This window comes from Equus quagga, chromosome 13 (assembly GCF_021613505.1).
Source record: "Equus quagga isolate Etosha38 chromosome 13, UCLA_HA_Equagga_1.0, whole genome shotgun sequence".
NCBI lineage: Eukaryota > Metazoa > Chordata > Mammalia > Perissodactyla > Equidae > Equus > Equus quagga.
The window spans coordinates 86,147,931-86,168,147 of record NC_060279.1 but is presented as its reverse complement, the minus strand read 5'-3'; the positions used below and the strand labels follow the sequence as shown (position 1 = coordinate 86,168,147).

The following is a 20,217-nucleotide window of genomic DNA, read 5'->3' as shown; positions in this document are numbered from 1 at the left end:
AAACTGCTTTAAAAATGATACCAAAGTTATTCATTTTGTAAAAAGACGTTCCAATTTCTTAGTAATCAAGGAAATGCCAAATAAATCATCATCTGATACTGTCAAACACCAACAAAGAGACTAAAATGAAAATGACCGAAACAAGCAGTGTTGTCAGGATGTAAATAAACCAGGAAACCCGTATTCTGCTGATGGGTGTGAGAATTAATATAAAACATATTTGGAAAACATTTCACTCTAATAAATTTGAGCTGATGTGAACCTACGGCCCAACAAGTTCACTAACATATATATATATACAAAACTCTTATCCGTACATTAGTCACTTAAGAAAATGTCTAGAATTTACATAGCAGTACAGTTCCTAATAGACACAAACTGAAAATACTCAAATGAACATCCACAGTGGAATGATGAAATTAATGCTTTGATATCCGAGCGCTAGAGTAATATACAGCAACGTTAATGAATAAATCACAGCAACATGCAACAATACAGATAAATTAGTAAACAACATAAGAAAAGAAAATGTTAAAAGTCAGTAAGGGAACACTTTTTTTATTTACATAAAAGTAAAAAAAAAAGAGGCAAAATGTTAACATATGCTCTTAGATATAAGAATACTGTATAACCTTAGAGGTAGTGACTGTGAAAGAGCAAAATGTTGCTTTGGTGGGGAGGGTGCTGAGAGGATTATGTTTTGTGACACATGTGTTACATAGAAAAATATGTTTACTTGGTGAAGGTTTATTAAGCTCCACATTTATGTGCTGCATGTGACATTAATTTGTTTTTTTAGTATGGATCAACAATGAAAAATAAAATCTGGGAAGAGGGTAACAGAGCACTGCTGGATTGCCATCACGTCGTCCAGGTGGAGGTTACATGCATTAAATAACAATGCTCTGATAGTTGTTAACAGTAGGCTATAGTTTAAAGACTAAAACTACAGCATAACGAATAGACTATGTTGAAGTAGAAGTCATAAGATACAGAATTATTTTTAAAATAATACAGAAGTTAAATAAACAATGAAGAACATAAAACAGGTGTGATGAAGAACATATGATAAATTGGTAAGTTTGATTTGAAATATATTTTTTATTATATTGAACATAAATGGACTAATTGCTCTGTTAATGTCAAACATATTTCAGTATATTCAGTTGGCTACTTTTTAAAGATATATATCTAAATATATGGATTAAGTTAGAAAAAAGGAAAAATACATTCCATGTAACTATAAACAATTAAACAAGTAGCATGGTGATAGAAATATCAGATAAAGAGACTCGGTATTAGTCTGCTATACAAAATACCATAGGCTGGAAGGCTTAAATAATAGAAATATATTTTCTCACGAATCTGGAGGCAGAAAGTCCAAGATCAAGGTGCTGGCAGAGTTGAGATCCCCTGAGGTGTCTCTCCTTGGCTTGCAGACAGCTGTCTCCTTCCTGCGTCTTCCATGGCCACGTCTCTGTTCATGTGGAAGCCAGTGTCCCTTCTTCTCATGAGGATGCCACTCCTCCAGGATTAGTGCTCCACCCTATGGCTTCATTTGATCATACTTGTCAATTCCAAGGCCCTATCACCAAGTATAGTCATGTTAGGGATAGGGGATTCAACATACAAATTTTGAGAGGACATAATTAAGTCCATAACATACTTTAAACTTAAACCAATTTGTTAGTATTGCAATTAGTAGTTTTTACATAATTTCATCTCACTTTTCATTACATAATTCACTTTTCCCAAAATATTGATTGATGGAAAACAGACAAAATTTGATTGATTTTATGCATATTCATATTTCATATGTGTACATGTGTATACACATATATAGAGAGAAACATATTACAAACATGCACAAACATAAACACTCACACATATTTCTTTCTTACTTTGCGATTTAATGTGTGTTGTACAGTCTAACATTCTCATGTGAACTTAAAAATAATACGAACTGGGGCCGGCCCTGCGGCCGAGTGGTTAAGTTCCCACGCTCCACTGCAGGCAGCCCAGTGTTTCGTTGGTTCGAATCCTGGGCGCGGACATGGCACTGCTCATCAAGCCACGCTGAGGCGGCATCCCACATGCCACGACTAGAAGGACCCACAACGAAGAATATACAACTATGTACCGCGGGGGTTTGGGGAGAAAAAAGGAAAAAAATAAAATCTTCAAAAAAAAAGAAATAATATGGGCTTCCCTATTTTGTGGCACAAGATTCAATACAGATGCATTAGATCTAACTAATTATTTTATTTTTCAATTTTGAATTCTTAATAGAGTGCATCAGCTTTATAGTGTAAACACCATTAAAAGGTTAAAAGATTAATTAAAATTGAGAGAAAGCTATATTAAAATATTCATTAAATTTAAGAAATTGTCATTTCACTCGTTTGAGAACACGTACACCAAAAACATCGCATACACGAAATGATTTCATGGCTAATTCCTCCAAACGTCTATTCTCTCACTGCTTCCAAGATTAGTGCAAGGGCCAGCTGTAAACTTACTGCCTCACCTAGAAACATGAGAGTGAACCATGGAACCTGTTTCTCGCTAACATGCCCAATTTGCCTCATCGCGTAATAGACTGAGCAAAAACCATGAACCATAATAGAAGAAACTACAGGAAATCAGATTATAGTTAAATTAAGAGCTGTTGCTCATTAAAAGACAGCACCCCAGGAAAAGACTTTCATTCAGCATACATGAAAATTTCTACAAATCAACAAGAAAAAGAAACCCAATAGAAAAGTGGCAAAAATATACCAAAGGATAATTTTTTTCAGAAAGCTACTCAAACTGTATTTACACGTGAAGAGATATTCAAATTCAGTAGTAATAAAAAATACAAATAAAACTCATATCTAGAAACATTACACACCAACGAGAATACGAACATGAAAATGACTGAACACACCAGGTGTTGGCATGATGTGGATAAACTAGGAATTTTGTCCCCTGCTCATAGGAATGAAAATTGGTTAATAAAAAAGCCTTCTGGAAAATATTTCATAGCATGTAATTAAACTGCATATGCAAAGATACAGGCAAAAGTTCCACTGCCATATATATGTCTCCAAGACTTTTACTAAAGTGACTCTCAAAATGAAAAGAATTTACATATGAGTACTAGTTCTAAGAGCTCCAAACTAAAAATCGCTCAAGTGAACATCAATGGAGGAATGATTAAATTAATTATTTGATAGACAGCTCTGATAAATTCTTAAATAACATAGACAAAAAGGAAATAAGCAAATTAATGCCATATTGCTTGAGTTGCATACAATTAAAAACAGGCTGAAAGACTGTTTTGTTATTAGATTATTTGATATTATTTGATATTAGACTGCTATGTTATTAGATGTCAGGATATTGTTTACTCAGCGGAAGTATTGACTGCTTGATGGAAAAAAGTTGTGGTGAATGCTGCCATATCCTGTTTTTTTTTTTAAAAATCTGGCTGTTGAGCACAGAATTATGTTCAATTTGTGAAATTCCATTGAGCCCTACATTTATGTGACATAAATTTTCAAATATAGATGAACAATAAAAGAATTGGAATAAATTAGATTGTTGTTGGATTGCCATCACACTGTCTAGGAGGATGCTAAATATATTACATAACCACATTCTGATTAATATTTCACAGTATGCTGTCATAGCTCAGTTAAAATGAAAAGATATTGATTGTATAAATTCCAAGCAAATGAAGTAAAATGTAGAAGTATTTAAAAAATTAATATGGAAATGTTTAGACAGAAAAACCAGGAACATACAACAGGTGTAAAGTAGACCATGCAGTAAGTTGCTAAATCTAATCCCCAATGTAACTGTTATCGTATTACAAATAACCACACTAGGGGCCGGCTCCATGGTGCAGTGGTTAAGTTCATGCACTCTGCTTTGGCAACCTGGGGTTCACAGGTTTGCATCCCAGGTGCAGACCTACACATTTCTTATCAAGTCATGCTGTGGCAGCATCTCACACACAAAATAGAGGAAGATTGACAGACATGTTAGATCAGTGACAATCTTCCTCAAGCGAAAAGAGGAACATTGCCAACAGATGTTAGCTCATGAAAAAGATAATAATAATTAATTAAATAAATAATTAGACTAATTACTCTTGTTAAAATTAAGCACAATTTGCTAAATTCAATTGGTTACTGTTTCAAGCAATAGAGTTAAAATATAAGGATTAAATTCACAAATAAGAAAAATGCATTCCATGTAATTTCAACCAATTGATTATCCTACTATAAAGGGGCAAAATATAAAGTTATTTTAATTTATTGATAGAGAAAAAGTTAAATAGGCAAGAATGGGAAAATAGAATAGGTGCAATGAGGAGCATTGAAAAATAGAGGAATCCATTCCCAAATATATCCACTTTTATCGTCACCTTAAAGATGTCTCCTAATACGGTCAAATATTTTTTAGCATATTCAGTTGGATATTGTTGTAAGAGATACACCTAAAATATAAAGATTTATATAGAAAACGAAAAATACAGAAATGTAACCAACTGAACAACTAGCACTGGCAGATGGAGATATATATATAAATATTTAATTCAGATAGACTAGACTTCAATGCTGAAGTAGCTTATAATTACGGTAATTAGTCTTATTTTTTTATTTCTTAATTTATGTCTCCAATGTTATTTATGGATGAAAACTAAAAATAATTTGGCATGTTACATATTTATACATATGCATATATAAACACACAGATACACAGAAATATATGTGTATATACACATGCACAGATATGCCAACATATATGTGTACATATACAAATATATACCTATGTGTATATACACACAGAAGCATATTGTTTGATGTCTAATACGTATGTAAATATTTCAAAGTGAATCATGTGAGCTTAAAATATCTTTCTCCGTTTTTTCAGCAGAAGGGTCAATATATATCCATTAGGTCAAAATAATTCCTTGTTTTTCAAATATTTGAAACCCTACATCTTTGTATCTGCTTTATAATGTAAATATGGAGAGACTTATACTAAAAGTATTTCTAAAACATCTAAAATTGATGAAATATCCATTTTATTCCTTTGAATATCTACGGGCCCAAATTGACACATATAAAATATGAATTCGTGACTTACCCCTGCAAGTTGCTATTCCTTCTTTGTTTCATGATCAATTTAAGGCTCAACCACACCTTTATTTCCTCAACTTAAAGACATGAGAGTGCTCCTTGGACTCTATTCTGCCAAAATGCCCAGTTGGCATCTTCCCATAACAGAAAATTCTACCTTGAATTGATCTAAATGTGCATGGCATTTTTTCCAGACAGAATGCATTTTAGTAGCTAACATTTACTTGATGTCATTTAAAAATAAGCAGAAAGACATTTTTGTAACCTCATTTTTCTGATTCAGTTCAACATGACCAATTCTACATGAAAATCTTTCAAGTATACTATCCTTCTCTGTGATAAATTATCTCATATGTTTGTGTTCTCTCTAAGGATGGAATGCATAAACCTCACCATTGTTGCTCAATGCATCTAATCTCTGAAACTGTATACCCTTTGCTTAACTCCATGTCCTTCAATTTTCTGTGGGAGAATTTTCCTTCCTCCAGTTTCTTGAACGACAATCTCATTGGTTTTTCTGTTTTACGGAACTTTTTCTATAATCCTATATGTAATATGTCCTGAAAATTTATTATATCAGATTGAAAGTTACATTCTTAAAACCTTCTCCATAATCTCAAGATTGTTTCTAGAACCACTATTTTAACACTACATAGACTCTCAACTCCTCCACTGGAAACATGAATAAAGTTTCAATTACATATATATTAAATTTGATAAATATATCACACAACTTATTGCTATCGGTGTTATTTATTTTGGAACAGAAGCTCAGTCTAACTTGTTTACGACTCTCTTGTCACATGGATATTTCATAAATGTGCTTACACACTGAAAGCGATTAATGAATAAACAACTAACCATTGTGAATATGCATATAATTTACATATTTGTGATAAGTTTAGGGAATTTCATATTTCATTCTAAACAAAGCAGAACCCAGATACTCTGGAGTCATGGCTCATGGTAATGTAGGGGCTGACAGTTGGGAAACATGCAGTGATCAGTGTAGAAATGTTCTTCAGCCGCAAACTTGGATTGTTAAAAACTGTCAAACAAATGTGGAAGATAGAGGAGACAGTCCACAAAGATACAAAGGCGCAAACAAGGACAAGGATGCTTTGGGTGGCTCTGGTCTCAGGGGAGGATCTGGGGGAGAGATTGTTCCTATGAATATGTTGGACCTTCTGCTTGTGGCTGTGCAGTTTGAAAACCATGGAGCAACTGGCCCAGACCATCAGCACCAAACAGAAACCATCATGGAATAATACCAATAGCAAAGAGAGTGACTCTGTAATTTTGCAGTAAAATACTGTATAACAGTAGCCATAATCCATTTTCTTTGTGATGTTTGCCTTGATCCTTTTCTCAGTTATGTGAAAAGGAACCAAAATATTCAGCATCATGTTCAGGATCCAGCAAAGGATGCTGCAAGTACCTATGTACTGGGGACACTTTACTTTAAGCTCTGCCCACCTGGAGTCCCTGGGACTGATCACAATCACCTGGAAGACACTCAAGAGGCAGGTGGTGCCAATGGACACATCCCTGCCCACTCTGTGAACATAGAAAAGAAGTTTGCATCCAATATCATTGAGGAAAAGTTTCAGCCCAAAAGCTGTCATAGTTTCTGAGACTCCTTTGGAAAAAATAACTAAGAGATTGGCTAGTGTCATGTGGCTGACAATCAAATCTGCGGGCCTAAACCTGCGTCCTGTGAAGTAGAGAAAGAGAAAATGGTAAACGAGAGAGAAATTCCCCAGAATTCCAAAGACAGTCTGTAATAAAAACATCATTCCTATCACCAAATTCCTGGTGGCCATTCTGTCTCATCCCAGGGAGTGATACGCATCTTCCGAGCCAGAGATTCCTGCATGGAAAATGAGGCATGAGCTCTAGGTATCACATCAACTGAAATTTCAATATTCTCCGCTTACATTAGTTCCCAGTGGAAAATAAGTATTTATAATTTTTCCTTTCGAAGAGGTTTCTGAGAGTTGAATGTCTAACACTGAAAGATCTTTCAGAGAATATGGATCACTATATAACGTCATGTATGTAGTTACCTTGTATTCTTCATAAATTCTTGAGAATGTCAGAACTAGTATTTTCACTGAAAAGATAAAGAGAAAAGAGGCAGATAAATGTTAATGATTTGTCCAAATTTAAACCCTTATTATGGGAAAGGTGAATAGGAGAATCCTGCTGGACTGGTAAAATGGTAGTGCATTTAAACACAGTGCTATTTTAACAAAGCTATGGTAGTTAATTTTGTTCTTAGATAAAATACTGATGTATATTTAGATGTTTTCATATCTCGTCAGGTTATTTCAGTTTCAGTGGTATTTTATTATATTTTTGAAGAAGTTTTCATTTATTTTTAAATCGTTATTGTACAGCCCAACACCAATTATGAACAGAGGTTTAAATTTTGTAATAAAATATCATTACAGTTAGGGCCATCAAGTTGATTCTAACTTCTAATGACCTTGTGTACTGCAGAGTGGAGTCCTGCCTGGTGTTTTTGCCTCCATCCTCTCTTCTTCCTGTGCTGTATCAGACAATGTTTTGCTACTATTCATAGAGTTTTGTGGCCAATGGTTTTGGAAGTGGGTGGCTGGGTCCTTCTTAGTCTGTCTTGGTCTGGAAGTTCTACTGAAATCTGTCCACCACCTCTTGGTATTTGAAATACCAGTGACCTTATTTCAGCATCACAGCAACACACAACCACCACAGTATGACAACCAGCAAATTGGTGGTGTGGTTCCTTGACCGGAAGATGAACCCTGGCTGTGGTGGTACAAGTATTGAATTGTAACCACGAGATCACCGTGGCTGGCTCTTAGTAAAATATAGATGCACTGATTATGGTATAATTCTATAGGGACCTGTTCCGTGAAAAATTGTATTGAAAGCATACACTATAGGCTTTATATTGCATCAGCCACAGAGACAATCATTTTCTTTTATGACAGAAATGGAATGACATCTATCACAGGAATCACTGAACACTATCTTGTGTCCTAAACTATGAGGTTTAAAGTACAAATATATGCCACATTAGTGTAGCACAGAAAAAAAACTACTAATTTCAAACCATAAATGAATCTGTTAATTAACATGACAAAAATAGCAAGTCAAGATTTGCGAAACATTAACTTGTAAGATGTACGAAAAATGAAATTTTTAAGATGTGAAATCATTTTACTTTATAAATTGAAATTGTACAGCTTGGAACTGATATATGAATATTTTTAAATGAGTGAATAGGTAGCTGCTATCTGAAATCCATTCGTAAAATTTCCATTTCGTTGAATGCTCCTTCTCTAATTTGAGGATGGAAATGGTCTCACCAGAATCAACCAACCATGGATGTTTTCAGTGGGAAGCAATTAATATCTCCACTGAGAACTTCATATGCCTGGAGCTAGAGAAAATATTTCCATTCCAGCATTTGTCATTCATATGCACTATTTTTGCAAGAAATTACTGTTTCCTGTAAATTTAGCCTAGCTGTTGTTAATCACGGAAGTACTATTGGCACACCTCTAGTAACCAGAAAATTTATTCTATGATTCCTTTAAGTTACTTGACTACAGATATATGTGCAAAATACAGTCATTACTCACATTAGAAAATCAGGTTTCATTATCACTTGGATTAAACATCAGCAATCACTGTCAGTGCTTATCACACTAAATTACATTTGGAGGCTTCAGGTATTTGTGTATTGTGTACTTCTCTTTGTTAACTCAGCTCACGTATTAAAATCATTCCTCCTTCCTGTGTGGCTCTGGCATTGGACCAGGTTAAAATCCATATGCTTCCCTTCTGATATTATCACTTACCAAGACTCTGATATCCCTCCTTGTTTGAAGACTGACTCTCAGACTGATATAGAAAATTCCTTCTGGCTTCCATAAAGATGGCCTCAGGGTAATGATCACAATAATCCGTGCTTATGTGAGAGGGAGGGAGGCAGTCAGGCCACTATACATAGGTTAGTTATCCCGTGACCTCACCTCACCTCAGAACTGCAATTATCTTTTCACCTGTAGCTTCAGTGAAAGGACAAGCTTGGGGACTGGGGAAGATTGTGAAAAACTTTTTCCCAGTTGCTAATTACCAATAAACAATTAAAAGTTTGTCATTACTCTCGCCAAAGGGAGTATTGCAGTTTTGGGGGAAAACTCTTTCTTTTCCTTAATCCTTAGAGGCAGCAGGGACTCATATAGAAGTAGCAGAAAATAATGAGGTCTGAAACATGAGGGACTGGCTGCAAACCTTATGTATCTCATTGGATTTTCTGTTGCCTTGAGATGTTTTTCTAACCAAAAGTGAGTTCTTAACTAACTTTCAGATCGCTGATCTATTCTGTCATTTCAGTTATGAGTTGAGAAATTAAACTGAACTACCTTACAAGAATTTTCAAAGCAATAAATATAAACGAACATGACAGTAATTTACTTTAGAGAACATTAGATTTTTTCATGCAAAGCAATGCCAACTAATTTGGTAGTCTTGGTGACATGCAAGTTTTCTAGTAAAATGCACTTTATGCATTTTGACCTATCTTCCTTCGTCCCCATAGGAATAGGAAGTTTAAAAGGATCAGTATCTATGGAAAGGTAGAAATTTATAGGTGTCTGTCACAAATGGAATCACTGAGATCAGATGGTTAATCAGGCTGATTCTACAATTCCTTTAATTTTCAGATAAGTTTTTGCTTCCACAATTCACAAGAAAAAAAAATCTGTAAATAACACCTGTGGTGACAGATGTTAACTAGATTTATTCTTGTGATCTTCTCCCAATATATACTAATATCAAATCATTCTGTTGTATACCTGAAACTATGTTGTATGTCAACCATAACTCAATTAAAAAAAAGTGTTGAATGCTTCCCAGGAACCTCCACACATATTTTAATTAATCTTTGGGTTTCTCCACAAAACAAATCCAATATTTGACTCTGGTCCACTACCCAATTCACCCAAAATTCCAAGTAATGGATTAAATCCATAATTATGGACAACCTCTCCTACACACATGCAGACACAGACACACACAGAAATTTACAACTTTAAATTTGCACATACAGATGCAAATATACATGCATACTAACACACTTAAATGTATAGTCACATACACTCATTCTTAAACTATTTCAGACTCACACATACATTCTGAACAAACTCAAAATATCTTCCCTCACTTTCATACACACTATGACACATTGTCCCACAAACTTATGCAGTCCAATAAACCCCAATAACTATTAATATGGGGTTCACATGTGGAAGAAAAATGGTGTCTCCAGACCTCTGTATACTTGCAAACGGGGGCACATTTCACCTATTTCACATCCTTCTATCCCTGCCACAAGCTACAAAAATCTTATCTAAAAAATGAAATATTTAAAAGATGCTGTCACAATGGCCACTTCAGATCAAGACACATAGAGGTAACATTGGAGTTTTGGGGAGATGACTGTGTGAGTGATATTGAGAGGGAGAGAGAGAATATGTGTGACAGAGTGAGGTACAATGAGGACACAGCCTGGGGTATAGATCTGTTGCTGAGAGCATGGGGTGTGTGGAGATAGAGAAGTAGAAGGTCAGAGAGAAAAGAGGGTTCAAAGACACAAGAGTGATAAAGTCTCCATGTGGTTAAAGTGTGGAGTTTAAGCAGATAAGGGGCAATGCGCACAAGGAAATTAAGGGTAGAGAGACATTACGTGTTTGGCAGCTACATGGTTGTGGGGCATGGAAGTTAAGGGGTAAATGGGGATGGGAAGATAATTGGCGAAGGGAATTCAATAGCAGGAGTGTGGAAAAGGCACATGAACCCTCATGTCTCTGAAAGATTAAAGAATATGATGTTGAAGGGGTATAACAAGTGGGCATGCAAGTCTTGGAGGTGGTTATTGGCCCTAAGCAGAGGTGGAGGGTAGAAGGGAAGATAGAAGTTATAGTAGACCATTGCCTGTAGGATTAGGGATACGCAACATGCCACAGCCATTTTGCTCCTGTTTTGGGATAGGAGACAAAGGATGTGACCATGCCTGGTCTGACAGGAGAGATTTTACGTGGTACCTGTTGCTCAGTGATGGAAACAGCATCCTGAATGTCCCTTATGATTCTATCTATGTCTTGAAGACCTTTAGTACTTCAAATTTAACAACGAAAGTCTCATTTTTTTTGTTCTCATATTGCTGAACACAATACATGTTTTACTAAAACATGAAACAGAGCAGGGCAGGATTTAGGTTTCTATGTACTCTTTTTCCCTGATTAGAAACATCTCAAGGGATAAAGTTGTAATATGTTTGTAGAAATATTGAAATTTATTTAAAAAATGTTTTCATTGAAAATGATCGCTGCTCTTACAGTGTCATAGGTATAATTCCACCTACTGTGATTACTCTGAGGTTAGCATTATGTTTCATTGTAAATGGTCCTTTGTAGATTTAATTCAGTTTACATGTGTATATAAAAGGTGACCTAAAACAGGGAAAATATCTTGGATTACCTGAGTAGGCTCAGTGTAACAACATGACATTTTAAACTGAGGAGTTTACAGATTAGAAGCCTGAGGGTTTCCTCCCATGAGATTGCTGTCTTTGAAAATAGTCCTGAGGGGCATGACTATGGAGACCCTTGAAGGAAATGGCCCCAGACAATAACTGAAGGATCTAGTGTCGGAGAGGAGAACTCATGCCGGCTGCCACTGGGATTTCTGATTTGTGAGATCCTAAGCGGAGTACCCAGCCAAGCCTGCCAAACTTCTCACTTATGAACTCTGGGAAGACAAATGGCTATGTATTAACAGATAAATGTGTGGCAATTTTTTATACCATTAATATAAAACAAATACATGTGAAAATACATGCAATTACAAATATTTGTGTGACAAAGTAAAGGAAACCATTAATTATGCCAAATCCAGTTTTAGCTATGTGTGTGGTATCCTCCTTCTTATGCAATTTTAGAGTGTGTCTGAAATTGCATAAAAAATTTATACGTTTACACAAACTTACTCAAACTGTTCACATTCTATTCTTAGTTCAATATTTCCATAAACTTATCCAATAATATTATTGGACTTACCCAATAATTTTTCTTTCTTCATCAGTGACCTATGAAAGATATATTCATACCCAGTTCTCTGAAATGTTTCATCATATTCCATGTTCATTACAATGAACCTTTATCAAAATACTTCCTGTTTATGCATTTCAGGGGTATATATGCTTGTCTGTCTCCTGCTATCAAACACATTGTGAAAAATCATGTTGATCTGTGCACATGTAGATTATCCACATGGTTGTGAGACATGGAATTTCTTCACCATCATGAGTACACACTTTCCCTGTTAGTGAGAAATTGCCAATAGGCCTTTTCATGTGGCTATAAAACATAATATTCTACACATTGTAACCACACATGCCACACCTTGTATTTTTTGGCTCCTTTTCTGATCCATTTCTACCTTCACATCTCTCCCATTGAGGCTGGGCCTCAGAAAGAGGGGAGACTTCCCAAGAATAGGGGTCTGGAGAGTGGGATCTTCACCCTGAAATGTAGATACCCTCTACCTTGCAGACCCAGGCATGTCCCCAGAGCAACTTTGTGACACTGCCTCTCTGGGACCACGTTCAGTCCTAGGGAATCACTCCTCACAGTGTTGAGCACTTCTAGTAGTCCCCACACAAATGTTACACATTAGATTACGTGTCTGAAAGACTCCTAGCATGTCCCATCCACAGACCAGGCCCGAACAACAGGAGGAAGCTGGTTCCTCCAAAAACCCAACCTTTGAGCCACTTACCTAGAATCCATTCAGTTTCAAGACCACTGACATGAGTCAGAGTCTAAGCCCCGATAAGAACAGAATCTGGAGATTCAGTTGGGTTCCCAAAGTTAAATCTATTGTGCAAGCAATCAGCTTTATAATAAGAGGCATTTCTATGGAAACAAAAGAAAAACAGTGGTTAACGATTGGAGTAGATCATAATCTCAGTTTCCAAGTTCTGACGGCAGCCATTCAAGATTTCTAGATTGCTGGCTTGAAGCATGTTCAAATGGATTGATGGCAAACAGTAGCAATCTGATAGATTTTAACTGGTACCCACTTCTCAGAGTTGGAAAGAGGGGCCAGAATGTCCCTTATCTGGCTGTACTATGACTTGAAGACATTTAGTATCTCAAGTTTAATGATGAAAATCTCTCTGTTCTGATATTGCTAACATATAATACATAGTTTATTAAAACATGAAAAACAGAAGGGCAGAATTTACATTTCTAAGTACTCTTTTTCCCTTATTGGAAACCATCTCAAGGGGTAAAGTTGTAATGTTTTTGTAGATGTATTTAAATTTATTTTTTTTAATTAAAAAAAATTTTTTGAAGATTGGTACCTAAGCTAACATCTGTTGACAATCTCCTTCTTTTTTTTTCTTCTTCTTCTTCTTCTCCCCAAAGTCCCCCAATACACAGTTGTATAATCTAGTTGTGAGTGTCTCAGGTTGTGTTATGTGGGATGCCGCCTCAGCATGGCCTGATGAGTGATGCCATGTCTGCGCCCAGGATCTGAACCACTGAAACCCTGGGCAGCTGAGGTGGAGTGTGCAAACTTAACCACTCAGCCACAGAGCTGGCCCCTTAAATTTATTTTTTAAATATGTTTTCATTGAAAAATACTCATGGATTTTATGATGCCGTGGGTATATCGTCACTCACCAGTATTACTGTTAGGTTAGTGTTTTGCTGCATACTGGCAGACTGGAAGACTGGGACTCATATGGAGGCATCAGAAATACTGAGGTCTGATTCAGGAGGGACTGTCCATGAAGCTCATGGGTCTCACTGGATTTTTTGCTCCCCTGAGAAAATTTTCTATCCAAAATCTGTTGTTTCCTGATCTTCATGCCACTGAGCTGCACCATCATTTAAGTGATGATATAACAATATGCTGCCTCTAGGAAACAATTTCCAAAGAAAATATATGTACCTAACACAGGATTACCAAAGTAAATGAAACAACTATCAACAGACCTAAAGGGAGAAATTAAGAGTAACACAATAATAATAGGACTAGTTACAGTAGACAGGGAGGAACATAGCAAGGCCTATTTGATCAAAGTCCTCTCCATGTCACACTGTCCTTGCAAGGGTTGGTAAACATTTGTTTGCCGAACATTTGCTTTTCCATCTCCATGTGAATTGCCTCCCTCCCCTTTTAATTATAAACCACTACTCACAACATCCTCCTATATCCTTAGCTGAAGATGGTCCTTTAGGCCATGGCTTCAATCATTTTGGCAAGTTACTCAATTTCCCACAGTTCCTCCCACGAATACTTGTTATTAAACTTTGGTTTTCTCCAGTGATTCTGTCTCGTGTCAATTTAATTCTTAGATCAACCTAAATAATCTAGAGAATCTAATGAGAAGGAGGTAGGAGTCTTGGGCTTTAAAGAGAAGAAAGACAATACACCGGATGTTGGGATGGTCATCCATGTTGTCACCAATGGCCAGATTTCATCTGTTTTTGAGGCTGAGTAGTGTTCCATTGTGTATAGATACACCACATCTTTGTTATCCATTTGTCCTTTGATGGGCACCTAGGCTGCTTCCAACTCTTGGCTATTGTGAATAATGCTGCAATGAACTTAGAGACTTTCCCTCAGCTCTATAATGTGAACTGAGAGAACTGTATTAAAATATTACCTGAAACTGAGGAAATATCCATTTTCATCCTTTGAAATCTCACTCCAAAGACTCCAAATAAACAAAATGGATTCATGACTTTTTCTTTCACATGGCCATTCTGCCAACGCTCAAGTTTAATAGAAGGCTCCACCCTAAACTTGTCTCCTGAACTGAGAGACATGAGAATGCACTATGGAGCCTGTTTCTAGCCATAATGTCCAACAGGATTTTAATATAAATGCACCTTCTACAGATCCCCAATCCAACGCTTACTTGGTATTTTCTAAAAATCACAAAAACTACTTTTATATTCTTGATTCCGCACCAAATCAATCTGGCCCTTTCTACCTGAAATTGTTTGGAAAATCTCCTATCAAAACATGTGATTTCAAATGAGTAATGTCACTCTAAAGATGCCCCTTAAAAAACCACACGTGCTCTTTGATGCCTCTACTCTGAAAATGAATGTTCTCTTCAGCTTAACTCAAGCCTACACATTATTTTGTGGAAGCTTTTGTCTTCAGTATTTTGAACGACCACCTCAAATGGTGCTCCAGGTTTATGGAACTTTTCCTACAATCCCGTGAGTAGTTAACGTCTGGGAAAATTCATCATATCAGGCTGAAAGTTATGTGCTCACTGATTCATAATATGTACATGTTTCAAGATTCACTGCTTTAGTTTATATAGACTCTGAACTCCTTCATTACAAATGTTATTAAATTCCTATTCTATAAGTATTAATAGGATAATTACATAATATTTCATTTATAATGGCATTTAATTTATTGTTTATTTTGCAGTAGAGCTCAGTCTGTCTTGTTTACCACTCTCTTGTAAAATAACTGTCTCAGAGATGTGTTTACACTGTGAGGAGCAACAAAATACTGTGCTTATATATATCATTTCTGTATTTATGCTTTAAATTTAAATTTAGGGAATTTTTATATTCTTTATTCAGGCAAAAAAGAGCCTGGATTCTCTGGAGTCATGACTCACAAGAATGTAAGGGCTTATACCTGGAGAACAGGGCACAATTAATGTAGAGAGGTTCAGCAGCCACAAACTGTGATTATTTGAAACAGCCAAAAATAGCTAAAAATAGAGGAGAGGGATTCATTATGTGTGTATATTAGACTCAATATTTACGCTTCTGCAGGATGAAAACCATGGAACCGTTGGACCAGGTCATGAGCACCAAACAGAAACCATTACAGAACAATATGCGTGCTACATAGAGTGAGTCTGTGATGTTCTCGTAATGTGCAGTATAACAGTAGCTGTAATTGTGTTTTTTGTGATATTTTTGTTGCTCCATGTTCCAGTCACTTACACAGGAACTGTAATATTTAGCATCATGTTCAGGATCCAGCAGAAGAGTTTTCAGATTCCCAGGTACTTGTGAGCTTTCACTTTAAGCTTTGACCACCTGGAGTTCCTGGCCTAGTTGTGATCACCTGGAAGGCATCCAAGAGGCAGCTGGTGACAAAGGACAGGTCCCCGCTCACTCTATGAACATAGAAAATCGGTTACATTCAATATCACCGAGGAAATCTTGTAACCCCAAAGCTACCATTGCCTGGGGACTCCGCTAGAGAGAAGGACTAAGGAGTTAGCTACAGTCAGGTGCTTCAGAATCGAATCTGTGGACCTCAACCTGCATCCTGTGTAATAAAGGAAGAGATAATGATAAAGAAGACAGAAATTCCCCAGAATTCCATCCATTGTGTGCAATAAAAAGATCATTCCTATCACCAAATCCCCAAAGACCATTCTGTCCAATCCCCGTGATGACATTCTTCTTTTGAGGCAGAGATTTCTGCATGGGGCCATGAGGCAGAGTTACATGTATCAAGTCAACTGAAATCCAGTATTCTCCACTCACGTTAATTCCCACTTAGAAATAATTCTCCTGTTTCTCTTCTACTTACATGTTTCCAAGATGTGAATGTATCACCTTAGAAGAGCTTTCACAAAATATAAATCATTGATATAAATGCCATACATATAGTAAATCCTGGATTTGTCAAACATCATGAGACAGGTAGGACTATTATTTTCATCCAAAAAAGAAGGAGCATTTAGTCAGGGAGAGTGTAATGATTTGTCTAAATTCAAACTTGTTTTATGGGCAAAGTGTGGATTTCACCTAGATTAACTGGTAAAAAGGCAGTGCACTTATACCCTATGCTATTCCACATGACTAGTTATTCATTTCTCCAAATAACATTCATGTGTATATATTATTTATGATTATTCATACCTTGTCATTGTATTTCAAATTGGTAGTACTTTATTTTGTAATCTTTGTAGCAAGATTACATTTATGATTTATTACATAAGCCAATAGAATTTATGCATTCAGATTTAGATCACTTAGTAAAATATAGATTCATTAATTTCAGTATAATCCCATAGGGACCTTATTATGACAAATTGTATTTCAATAAAGCACAGTTGGCTCTGCATTGAGATGTCCACAGAAACACAGATTCTCTTTTATTTCAGGGACCAAATGATGCCTGTCTCAGGGATCAATGAATGCTGTTCTGCCCTAAAGTATGAGGCATGGAACAGTAATATGTGTATAGGGTTATAGGGTAGAAAATAATAATATTAATTTTAAATCATAAATTAATTTCTTTATTAATACATGAGAAGTAAAATTAGCAATAAGACAAGATTTTTGAAAATTATTAAAATATAGATACACAAAATGGAAACACTAGGGTTTGATATATATATACAATTTTTAAATTGAAATTTTAGAGACTTGGGATCATATATTAATATGAAATCAGAGAATATATCAACAGATACATTTGTACCTAAAGCTGCAATCTGAAACCGATTATTATCATCTTACCTTTTCTTTAATGATGCTTCCCAAAATTGAAGATGAAACAGTCTCATGCACATCAAGAAACCATGGATATTTTCAGTAGAAAACATTTGTTGTCTCCATAAAGCACTTTACACACAGAGAGTTAGGGAAAACTTTTCCATTCCAAAAATTGCCATCCAGATATACCATTTCTGCACCAAATTAGAGAATTCCTGAAGACTTATCCTAGTCTTCATTGTAATCATGGAGTTAACATAGGCGCACCCCTAGTAATCCTGAAAATACAGTACATGATTCCTGTAAAGCAGGTGGAACAGCTCATATATTTCAGAACCACTATCCTTGAGCACCTTAAAAATCAGCTTTCATTATCATTTAATTAAAACACCCACAATCATTGTCACCGAGGGTCACAGTCAATCACATTAGAAGGCATCAGGCATTGGTCCAGGGCGCCATCTCTCTTTACTAGTAGAGCTCCTGTCTCAGGAACTAGTCTTTCTCCCTATGTAGCTTTGGCATTGTATCCATTTCAAACATGGAAGAATCATTGTTTCCAATATCATCACTTACTTACCCAGACTCAGATGCCCCTCCTGGCTTGCAGACTTTGTCTCCCAGACTGAAAGAGAAAATATACATCTGACTCCTTCTAACTGCCAGAATGATACACTCAGTGTGATGGTCAGGACAGTGTTGTATGAGAGGGAGGGAGGCAGCCAGAGCCTTTAGATATGAGTTTATGATTCTGTGATGCTCCTCCCCTCAAAGCTGCAATTGCCGTTCACCTGTAGCTGCCTAGGCTTGGGGAACGGAGATTATTTGTGAAAAGCTTTTTTCCCAGTTGTTAGTTACTGAAAAACAATTGCAAGTTTGTGGTTAACACTATTTCAGTTCTTGGTAAGGGCTTTTTCCTTTTTTTGATTTCTCGAGGCAGACAGGGACTCACACAGAGGTAGCAAGAAATACTGAGGTCTGACACATGCGGAACTGGCAGCAAGTACAAGTGTCTCACTGGATGTTCTGCTTCTCTGAGTCTTCATCTACAATCAAGTGCTTCCCTAGTCTTCAGGCACTGAGACGTACCATGATTTTAGTTGTGAGGAGGGAAATAAAATGAGACAGATTTCCTAAGACAGAGTCTTCAGGCAGTACAAGTAAAAGGAAGAATACGATGCCAAGAGTATAATGAAAAATCCTAAAATCTGATAATATGTCCATATTGTTGCCACAATTTTATATGAATCATTATTATGGATGCAGTATAAATGAGATAATTCCTTTCAGTGTACAGTTATTTAGTCACCAAATTACCTAATGAAGATGTGTGCAGATGGAGGAAGTCAGGGAGAGAGAGTCATAGGGTGAGATAAATTAACAGAAGGTTTGTGACAAAGGCACGCCATGTTCACAGTGCCTGTGGTGTAGTGCATGTAGGTGTAGGAGGTGACACACATTAGGTTTAAGGGCCACCATGGGGTGGCTGGAGTCAGTTGGTCTTTATGTTGTAAGCAGCTGCAATGGAAAGGCAGAGCCGATAGGTCAGAGAGAAGGACCAGAGGTTCAATAGGTCATTATCCCAGGAGATAGCAACATGCCAAGATGGCAATGGCATCTTGTCTCATGATGGCATGGGGCAAATGGGATAACTTCTAGAAAGAGGCATGAAGACTGACATGCAGTGGTAATGTCTTGCGTTAGAATCAGATTCAGGCTTTATCAGCAGCTACATTCCACCATGCACACAATCCCAAGCATATTCAGCTCCTGTTTTTCTGTTTCTGATGCTTGGTTATAGACAGAGGGAGAAATCAGAGTATGAAGAGAGAAAAAAAAACTCTTAACTGGTAAGCAAGGCAAAGGAAAGGCTCATATTCTTTCTAGTGTTTGGCAGGATTTTGGCTGCTTATGTAAATGAACCCAATGAGTTTATCTCTCAGCGAGTGCAGAACAAAAAAGTACAAGCAAGGCTGAAGTAGGTGAAGATGTTTATTGCTTGCAGAAGCAATGGAGAACATGGGGGATATCGCCAAATGCAGTGTCTCTGTGAGCTTAGTGCTAGTGGAAACTTTATACACAGGAAAGCAGAAGATAACAGGTTTAGTTGTAGGAACAATGTAAACACTGTTAATTTTTCTTTTTTCTTCTTTTGTTTTTGAGGAAGATTAGCCATGAGCTAACATCCACTGCCAATCCTCCTCTTTTTGCTAAGGGAAGATTGGGCCTGTGTTAACATCTGTGTCCATCTTCCTCTATCGTATATGTGAGATGCCTGCCACAGCATGGCTTGATAAGTGGTGCATATGTCCACGCTGGGACCCAAACCTGCTAACTGTGTGTGAAGAAACAGAGAGCGTGAACTTAACTGCTATGCCACCGGGTGGCCCCTCTGATAATTTTTGGCACATGCATAGCAGGCAAAAAAAAAAGCTATTACATACATCGTATGATGTGCAAATGGCTGCTTGGACTTCCTAGAGGAGGAGAATTTAAGATGCTAATGAGTTTAAGGTACATTTGGGATGCTT

At 36.6% G+C, this 20,217-nt stretch overlaps 1 protein-coding gene across 1 annotated transcript; it reads right to left on the bottom strand.

Moving 5' to 3' along the window:
- Window positions 1-6,055: 6,055 nt before the first annotated feature.
- LOC124250299 (vomeronasal type-1 receptor 4-like) lies at window positions 6,056-6,955 on the bottom strand. Its single transcript, XM_046682112.1, has one exon. It carries the CDS (start codon window positions 6,953-6,955, stop codon window positions 6,056-6,058), a length of 900 nt encoding a protein of 299 aa, XP_046538068.1.
- Between the last annotated feature and the right edge of the window lie 13,262 nt (window positions 6,956-20,217).